At 49.4% G+C, this 9,832-nt stretch overlaps 1 protein-coding gene across 4 annotated transcripts; it reads right to left on the bottom strand.

Moving 5' to 3' along the window:
• Window positions 1-267: 267 nt before the first annotated feature.
• On the bottom strand, window positions 268-8,365 carry RIIAD1 (regulatory subunit of type II PKA R-subunit domain containing 1). 4 transcript variants are annotated; one of them, XR_013831018.1, is made up of 5 exons: window positions 8,281-8,365; window positions 7,710-7,786; window positions 2,479-2,525; window positions 1,232-1,359; window positions 268-625 (listed from the first exon to the last, which is right to left on the bottom strand). XR_013831018.1 is itself a non-coding variant. In XM_079940714.1 (4 exons), exons 1-4 carry the CDS (start codon window positions 8,362-8,364, stop codon window positions 1,289-1,291), a joined length of 279 nt encoding a protein of 92 aa, XP_079796840.1. In that variant the 5' UTR covers window position 8,365; the 3' UTR covers window positions 754-1,288. The 4 variants fall into 4 exon arrangements, 2 of the variants coding, with proteins under 2 accessions (XP_079796840.1, XP_079796839.1); XR_013831019.1 differs by lacking the exon at window positions 268-625 and adding an exon at window positions 1,736-1,893 and having other exon boundaries at window positions 1,318-1,359; XM_079940714.1 differs by lacking the exon at window positions 268-625 and having other exon boundaries at window positions 754-1,359.
• Window positions 8,366-9,832: the final 1,467 nt, after the last annotated feature.

The following is a 9,832-nucleotide window of genomic DNA, read 5'->3' as shown; positions in this document are numbered from 1 at the left end:
GGCAGCTTGTTCCTAAAAATCCTCAAGAACAAAGTCCACCACCTCTGAGTCACCCATGGGGCTCTTATTTCACAATATTCATGGCCCTGAATGGGTTTTCTGTGTCTAATCTCATTCGCTCTTCCGTCCACCCAACCCAATTCCTCTGACTATTGCTTCTATGGAAATAAAAGTTAATCATCACCTGTACACTTTGTACAGTAACCCCGGAGGTAAGATAAAAAACAAAAGCCACCTTGGAAGCGTGGACTCTGCTTGAGTACAACCACGACCAGCTGTGTTCCTCTCAGGATTCCCCATCCCTGCTCTTTTGTCCGGTCTTGGCTCTGGGAGTGAGTGGCCTGAAGGGGCAGGGAGTACACGGGGTTGAGGCACATGTGGAAACACCCACTGACCTAGCTCAGAGGCCTCTGCCACGAACAGAGAAACAGGCCTACTACCTACCCGGTCAGGGTGGGGGCAGAGCAGCCTCCCGTGAAGGATGTCTTCTTCCTTCTAAGTGAAATAAAGCAGAGAGAACAGGGAGGTCTGTTTTTAATGAGCATCTTTAAAAGCCTTTGCAACAGCAGACACAGCCCGGAAACCCACACTGATGGCAACAGGGCTCTCTCGCTTCCAGATGACCCTGCAGAACAGAAATGGTCCTGCTAAATCAGGAGTGTGGCTTTTTCCCACCTCACATTTAAAACTCCCAAACTTCAAAATCATTTCAGAAATCCTGCCTGAAAAATGTGTGATGGCCCTCACGGCGTAGCCTGGTTTGACGATGAGGGGGGCAGGAAAGCGCCCAATCCAAATGCAACGAGGGAAACTGCCCCCACCCTTTCCAGAGCAGTGGGAAAGCCCTTCTACTCCCGCCGCCAAAGACACAAGGAAAAGGCCACCTGCAGAAGCACACAGGAATTCTGCAGCCTGAGAGCAGGCTCTTGACACTAACGGATCCCACCCCATTTCCCTGGCTCTCTCTTTCCTCCAGAACTACTCAACTTCCATTCTCTTGATCCATGTCACTAGATTAAGAAGACGGATGTCTCTCCCTGCCACGGACATGCCAGACAAACCCTGGGCCTCTCTTCACATTCCCTAAAGTAGTGTCAGGAAAATGAAACACTTGCACGGAACTTCTCTGCAGCGTCTCTGTTTGGTTTCTTTCACACCCTGGGCCGAGGAACCAGTGCTTATTTTCACAGGAGTAAAGAAGCCTCTGACTGTAAGTGAGGTTAACACCCACCCCGAGGCTGGATGCTTTCTGTTCTCTCTCAACAGCTGAGCATCATGATTTTGCTAATTAAGCCGCTTTCTTCTCCTTAATTAGCTGCATGTGAATCTTGTTGGGAAGTCTTGGATCCGTGAAATAGTCTGGGATAAGAATTAAAAAGAAGAAATCATCTAAACCCAAGGGAAAAAGACTAGGCTAGAGACAGCTCACTCTGCTAAAAAGCCAGGAAGGCTCTGTCTTAGCAGGACTGTTACTGGTGGTCCTGCTTTACAAGGTAATATGAGATGCCACAGCAAATCCCAAGGTCACTGTCTTCCCCGCCCCCGCGCCCCCCCCCCCAGAAGTTCTGAGCCTCCAGCTCCAGCGTTCCCAGCAAGGGCTGACAGGGCGGCCCCTGTCCCCTCCACACTGCCCTGCCGCTGGCCTGTCAGCTTGCTGACGCACAGGGAGCCATGAGAGGGCTGAGGGAGTTTCTGGCTTTCTGCTCCAGGCCCATCTTGGGGCCCAAATAAATACCAAGTGTTATTCTTGTCTCAGCTCGGCCTGCTGGCTCCTGTCTCTGAGACATCACGCCCTCTCTGAGAATATCCTCTCAGAGGAGAGCCAGGCTCTTGCAGGATGACGACAGAAGAGGATTTTTATATACCCAGCATAACGTGAATCAGAGGCAGCATCTGCTGTGACAGCAAAGACATACTTAGATTCAGTCAGAAACGGTTTGAGGCTGTAATCCCAGGGCTAAAAGGACCCAAGAAATCATCGAGCCCAGCCCCTTCCCTTTAAACACCATTGACCTCAAGCCATCTCAGGGCAGCGGAGCCCATTAGAATCACCTGGGGAGCCTTTAAAACTGTGGATGCCCGGCCCCACCCCAGACTAATTAAATAAAAACCTCTGGGGGTGGGCCCGGACATCAGTATTTTTTTAAAATTCCCCAGATTATTTTAATGTGCAACCAGGGTTGAGAACCCTGCTTTAAGATTCCCAGGGAAAGAGCTGCCAGTCTGTTCCTTAGGGAATCTCAAAATTCTTAACAATCTTTACCACGAGGAAGTTCTGCCTCGTTTCTTATCTGTCCTCATTTTGAGGAAATGACATTGAGGAAAGAGCCTTTTGAAAAAAGCTCCCTTGGGAGACACTGGATAAAGAAGCACCCCAGACTCTGCAGGGAGAATCCTGGGCTTGTCCGAGTCTAAATTCACAGTAACACTCCTGGTGCTCGTTTATCAAACGCCCAAAATGGACGCTGCCTTACTCACCTGCAGCAAATTCTTGAATGTTGTCTGGTCTTTTCAAAAGCATTTCTCTGGAAAACATCAAGGGATAAGGGGAGGAGGTAAAGCAGGTCCTGCACTGTCGGGGCAGATGACCCGAGACACACCTGTCCTGGCAGGCGGAAAGCCAGAGGACTCCTGCCAAGGACCCTTTCCTCCGTGATTTTCCTTCTAGTCAGGATCTGAGGCCAGGAGCAAGACATTCTAAATGGCAAGAAGCCTAGGGAATGCTCACCTCACAAGACAGCAAGTGCTGCAGCCAAGTGAAGCTTGTCATTCACTCCACAAACATTTCACAGAACCAGAGACCAGGCCCAGGCCAGGCGGCAAGTTGAAGAGCTCGCTGCCTCCTCCTCGAGGGACTCAGGTGTGGTGGGACAGATGTGCAACCCACAACCTTCCAAGGAAGTGTAACCAGGAATTGCCACGGGTGGGGGGGAGGGCACAGTAAACCACGCTGAGAGGACGGACTTGAGATGGTTGTTGGCCCTGCATACAGTGGACACTGGGACAAAACCCAGGGCGCCGGTGCCACTGGGAAGCTGAAACTGCCTTATAGCCCACCGACTTTTATAGCTCATAAAGCTCGTTCATAAACGTTATCTCACTCTACACTCTGTGAAACAGCAATGACTGTGCCCCATTTTACATATGAAGAAAGCAAGCTTTCAAAAGGTTGACCATTTGCCCAAGTTCATAAAGCAAGTAAATAAAGGAGAGGAAGCCCAGGTCTTGTGGTTCCAAGGCCAGTGCTCTACAACATGGGCTTGTGGCCGTGGCTGCCCTGCCCCACCAGCATGGAAGGCTGTCCCTGCCCAGGAGGCCCCTGCCTCCCAAGCTTCAGGAATTTTGCTTCCCCTCTTCTCCTTCAATTCAATTTGAGAACTGTTGAGCACAAATTCTGTGTAAGTCACTATATAAGATATGGGGGATTGATTTTAAAAAGATAAAATATAGCCCCACCTCAAAGGAATTACTGTCAAGTGAAAGGAAATGGGTAAGTTCCCAAATGTCCAAAAGGCCAAGTAACCTCCAGGTAGTGCTACGGGAGGTTACGAAATAGTGTGCTGGGAGATCATAGGAGAGAGAGTGATTCCTTACGGCAAGACCCCCAAATCCTCACAGAGCAGCTGGCGTCTGAGAGCGCCCTTGAGGTACACATGGGACGAGGGCTGAGGGACAAGAGCCTTCCAGACCAAGGAGCAGCAGGAATAAAGGCCCAAAAATTAAAGGGAACTGCCCATGTCCTATTGACAGTGAACTCCAGAGGGTAGGAACTGGGTCGTATCCACCTTTGTTTCCCCAGGGTCTAGAAGAGCACTCAGGGAGTGTCACTGCCCCTGCAGAGGGCGGTGGAATGATCAGAGAGGTCCAGTCTGGCTGGAGTGGGGGGCACGTGCAGGGAGTAGTGGGAAGCGAAGGAGGCCCTAGTATGGAGGGCCTTGAAGACCAGGGAGAGACATTCATACTCAGTTCAAGAGACAATGGTGGGGGGACTTCCCTGGTGGCACAGTGGATAAGAATCCGCCAGCCAATGCAGGGGACACGGGTTTGAGCCCTGGTCCGGGAAGATCCTACATGCCGTGGAGCAACTAAGCCTGTGCGCCACAACTACTGAGCCTGCGCTCTAGAGCCCGCAAGCCACAGCTACTGAGCCGGTGTGCCACAACTACGGAGGCCTGCGCGCCTAGAGCCCGTGTTCCGCAACAAGAGAAGCCACCGCAATGAGAAGCCCATGCACCGCAACTAGAGAAAGCCCACGCGCAGCAAGGAAAACCCATTGCAGCCAAAAATAAATAAATAAACAAATTTTTTAAAAAAGAGAGAGACAATGGGGGGACTTCCCTGGTGGCGCGGTGGTTAAGAATCTGCCTGCCAATGCAGGGAACATGGGTTCGAGCCCTGGTCTGGGAAGATCTCACATGCCACGGAGCAACTAAGCCCATGTGCCACAACTACTGAGCCTGCGCTCTAGAGCCTGCGAGCCACAATTACTGAGCCCGAGTGCCACAACTACTGAAGCCCATGGGCCTAGAGCCCGTGCTCCTCAACAAGACAAGCCACCGCAATGAGAAGCCCACGCACCGCAACGAAGACCCAACGCGGCCAAAAATAAATAAACATATTTATATTTTAAAAAAAGAGAGAGACGGGCTTCCCTGGTAGCACAGCGGTTGAGAGTCCGCCTGCCAGTGCAGGGGACACGGGTTCGAGCCCTGGTCCGGGAAGGTCCCACATGCCGCGGAGCAACTAAGCCCATGCACCACCGCAATGAAGAGTAGCCACCGCTCGCCGCAACTGGAGAAAGCCCGCCTGCAGCAACAAAGACCCAATGCAGCCAAAAGTAAATAAAAATAAAATTTTAAAAAAAAAAGAAGAAAAAAAGAGACAATGGGAATGGATAAACAAAGCGTGGTAGAGTCACACAGTGGAATACTACACAGCAATGAGAATGGAGGATCTAAGATACTGCTGGGGCTTCCCTGGTGGCGCAGTGGTTGAGAGTCCACCTGCTGATGCAGGGGACGCAGGTTCGGGCCCCGGTCCGGGAAGATCCCACGTGCCGCGGAGCGGTTGGGCCCATGAGCCATGGCCGCTAAGCCTGCACGTCCGGAGCCTGTGCTCCGCAACAGGAGAGGCCACAACAGTGAGAGGCTCGCATACCACAAAAAAAAAAAAAGATACTGCTGAGCAAAAGAAGCCAGGCACAAAAGAGCACATATTGTGGAATTCCATTTGTATAAAGTACACAAAAAGGCAAAATGAATCTGTGTGATTAGAAGTCAGGATACTGGCTAACTTTTTGGAGGAAGTGACTGAAAGGGGCCACAAAGGGTCTGAGGTGCTAGTCAGGTTCTAGTTCTTGATCTGGACGCTAGTATCATGTGTGTTCTCAGCTTGTGAAAGTTCATCCAGTTTAGGATATGCCACTTGTCTGTACTTTATGTTTCAATAGAATGTTTTTTTTAAAAAAAAGGCAATATTGTGGATCCACTGAAGATTTTTCCAGCCAAGGAATGATATGATCTGTGCTATGGTTTGGGAAGATTCATCTGCCTGGCTGTTTACAAAAACACCTAATAAAGCCTGTCTACAATTTCACACTTTGTTATCATATCTCCAGCCTAAAACCTGAGATCTCTGGATGCCTAAAATAAGTTAGATCCCTATTTCTAACGTTTTTCAGTTCTAAAATTCAAGGCATTAAGAGTTCCATATACTGTATATATGAGTATAGGCTGGAGAGTTGTAGCTGAATGGCCATAAATCATTAGGATCTGCAAAACCCAAGTGGTGAGCTTGCCTCCCAACAAAAACAGAGTGGGGCTTCTCATGGCTTGCAGTGAGTGTACGGCAGAGACCTGCAGACAGGTGAGGACAGGCATGCTGCCCAGGATTCTGTCCCCTCTTCTCCCTTCCTCTTTTCTCACAGGAAGGACCATCTGAAGCATCCAATGCAGACGAGGGGCTGATTCTGGTTCACTCTGGTATTATCCAAAGGAAATAACAGTCACACCAAAAAGAAAACCAAAAGCAAACCCTCGAAGTTCAAACACTTCCTCTCCCCTCTCCCCTCCCCCTCAGAAAGAGAAAGGCCTAAAAGGGGCCAGGAGGATTTCAGGAGAGGAGCTTCCAGGATAGCAAAAGGAGAAGCCTGATGGCCTACCTGGCCCAGGGAGGGGGATGATAAGGAAGGAAAGGGAAGATGCCTAGAGCTGTCCTTGCAGACACCCAGCTCCTCCTGGAAACTGTTCCTGGGCAGAGAAGCAGGGCCACCCCTGCCATGTGACTAAAACAACACCCTCTTTATTCACCACCCCCAAGGGTTCTAATCCTTTTGTTTGTGAACATTGCAAATGGTGAGTTAATTCAGGTTTTAGCATCTATCCCCAATCTCGCTGCTGGAATCATTCTTAACTTGGATTGCAAGCTCCCCAGGATAGGAAAGATGTCATCCTTTATCTCCCTTTAGAAGAAAAGGTACAGAAAGTGATGGCCTGATCTCCAGGGCTGACACTGACAGAGGACCCCTAAACTATCTTTTGCCCAAGCTTTAAGCCTGGCCCCAAAAAACCAAACCTCACAGACAGGTTTCCATTTTCCCTTTCCCCTTCCCCTATCTGCCCTCTGAGAATCGGCTGCCACTTTGAAGAACAATGAAGCATGGAAAAAAGACACCCCTCCAGGCCTACTTTTAAAAAGACAAAGGAGAGCCCTACCTCTGGCTCCCCAGCTCCTGTGTGCTTACAGTGCAACACAGTGGAAAAACCAGGGGTTTGGATCCTGGTTCAGCAATCTGGGGAAGGTATTTCACCTGTAAAATGGAAGTGATAATAAACTATCTTTGTAGACTTGCTAGGAGGATCAGCAAAAATGTACCAAAATGTCATACACTGTGGGCCCTGGGGACACACACATGGCTCCACCAGCTTAGAGCTTTGGTCCAGGGAGAGAAAGAAAATGCAATTATACAATGTGATAACTGCTAATGTAGGAAACCAACAGCAGTGCCTGGAAATGGAAGCCATTATTATTTAAATCGTGCCTATCTGTTTGTAGCCAAACAGTATTCGACATAGCTCTATTGTTTCCATCCATTGATGCTCCATGATTTTTTCTTTCCCTCAGTTCTTTGCTTTTCATCCTATTAGGAACATTTTCATTCAAGCAAATGCCATGCTGAAAGGCAGTGTGGGGGAAGGAAAAAGGTGCTCCAAGACATGGTGGAAAATGGTTTTCTTTTCCCCATGACTTACAAGGGAGTGGCTTCCAACCCTTGGGAGTCTTTCCACACCAATGTTCTCAGGTAGAGAAAGGCCAGACGTCTGAATTTTTTTCAAGTTCTAGTGACCTTGTTAAAGGCCTCTGATAGAGAATAGGGTTCTACACCCAATGGCTGCCTGCTGAGTTTCTCAATGCCAAATTCCCTCTTCCAAGTGTTGGAAGGTATGTATTTATCCTTAGAGCTAAAGTGAATGCATATTAATATTTTTGAGAATTTTGAGGTAACTGAAGGAAACCTCTAGAGATAACAAGAAAACCCTGGGTGCCACAGACCCCGGCGCTAGAAAATATTCAATCTCAGGATATTTTCTAAACTTCAGACCCTAAAGGAAGCAACAAGTAGTGTTTAAAGAAAGAAGAGGTCACTCACACTCATCTATCCCCAACGAGATTTCCACTATTTGCTCAAGGCCAGTCTGAAAACCACCTACCTGAAGAAACCACTTATGAGCAACTCCACTTCTTTGTGGGTCCTTAGGTACTTTTCATTAGTAATCCGAGTCTGAATCTGGAGGGCAAGAGAAAAAGGTCATGCTTCATGAGGAGAAAGATTTCAGGGTTCAAGCCCTGGAGGTGTGGGGGGCTTGGGGAAACAACGTGCGCACTTAACCCGGGTCTCTTCCCAGGACGTTTGAACATTGAAGCCATCTGTCTTCTTACAGATCAACATCTTCAAAGCTGCCTCCGGCTCAGGCTTAGGGGCCTTAACTAAGGTCGGGTCTCTACCGTTGGGAAGTTCTTGTTTGTATCTAAGTTAAAGTATCCGGCAGTCATTTCGGTCCATTTCTCTGGCCCATCCCTGTTTAAGTTTTTTTCTGGACTTTCAGGAGCCTGTCGGGCTCTGTTCAGGGCTCCAGAAGCCTAGGGTCCGCCGGGTGTGTCCCCACCCACCGAGCCTTCCGCCCCTTTATCTGGGAACAGGCTCCACGTCCCTTTTCTCTGAGGCCCTTACCCATGGGGAGCTGCAGTCTAACGGAGGCGGAGGTCGGGGGCCGCACCCACCTTGAAGCCGCGCAGCTTCTCCAGCTGCTCGGGGCTCAGCGCCTCGGGGTACAGCCTTTGAATCCCGCCCGGCAGGGTCGCCATCTTGTCGCGGTCGTCAAGACGACGGGAGGCGCGGCTGGTGAGGACCCGCCCCTGGCCTGGCCCCGCCCTCTCCAGAAGGGGGCGGGGCTGAAAGAAGCAATAAGGGGGCCACTCTGAAGCCGAGGAGTAAGCTCTAGAAGGTGTCAAAAGGATCCCCTTCCCCAGATTTGGGGACTGAATTCCCATCTTGACTGCATATGAAAATGAGCCCTCCTTGACCCCACCCAACCTCAAATAGTTTTTTCTTTAGCTCTAGAGCATAACTGGAAAAGGGATTCCTAAGGCAGAGTCTCCCAGAATCTGGTTCCTGACTCTCTCATTTAAAGCCTAGTAGTAGGGAAGGAAAATCTAGGCTTCTTCCCTTTCCACCGGCCCGGGAGCCAAACCCTTCCATCCTTCAAGTGCAGACACTTGACCCTGAAGTCTTGGATTCTTAACACAACATGAAAGCACCCCCATAGGATGGAATGAACCGAGTTCTACAAAGGAAGGAATGTTCTCAGACTAAAAATGCTGGAAAGGACCTGGGGACATGCTGCCAGAAGTTTCCCCTCTTGGACTGACTTTCTTGTGTAGATTAACTGCTCCTTATAAATTCTAAATCATGTTTCCCACTCCCAATGGAGTAGGGGAGGGGAAAGGCAGTTGGTCTTCAAGATGTGTTCTTCTGCTATCTAATTAAGAAGAGAACGTGAGACAGAAAGCCAGAGAGCTGAAAATAGCACCTAGAAAGGGCAGGAGGCTGTCTGACAATACACGCAAGTGCTGAATTTCTACACCCCCTCGGAGATCATGAGCAGCAGAGACCTTGTGAGAGGCAGAGAAGAGCCCAAAAGGAGGCAGTCTTTCCAGATTTGAGAAAACTGCCCAAGGAGCAAGGAAAGAGCTTAACAAGCCCAGCATTAGGCCATGGCCTGGGAGGCGGTCTCTCTGCCATCTGCCTCTCAGAAAAGACTGAGGAGGGAATTCGCCGGCGGTCCAGTGATTAGCACTCCGTGCTTTCACTGCTGGGGCTGGGTTCAATCCCTGGTCAGGGAAGTAAGATCCCTCAAGCCGCACAACATGGCCAAAAAAAAAAAGACTGAGGAAAAGAAGTGAAAATGTTGGCAGTTCCCAAGCCAGGAAAAACACCTCAAGAGGTAAATTAAATAGTGGGCTACAAACCTCTTCTCAGAAACCCCATCTGGGTAGTAATCATTTTGATTGTTTTTTAGGAGCGAGAGTTATAGTGAGAGGTAGATAAGCTGCCATCTGTCAGAAGTGATTTTTTTAGGCAGGAGCAGAGGTTAATCAGACGTGATAGTTCCTGTTGGCTAAGACCTGTCTTTTCCCACCCCTCCACCCCCCAGAGAAGCTAGTGTTGGAACCTCTAAGTTGCACCATCCAATGTGGTCACCACGAGCCACCTGTGGCTATTAAGCACTTGAAATTTGCTGAAAGTGTCAGATGAGCTGTAAGTATAAATCAC

Source organism: Stenella coeruleoalba, assembly GCF_951394435.1.
Source record: "Stenella coeruleoalba genome assembly, chromosome: 1".
Lineage (NCBI taxonomy): Eukaryota > Metazoa > Chordata > Mammalia > Artiodactyla > Delphinidae > Stenella > Stenella coeruleoalba.
This window is presented reverse-complemented; position numbering and strand designations above follow the sequence as displayed.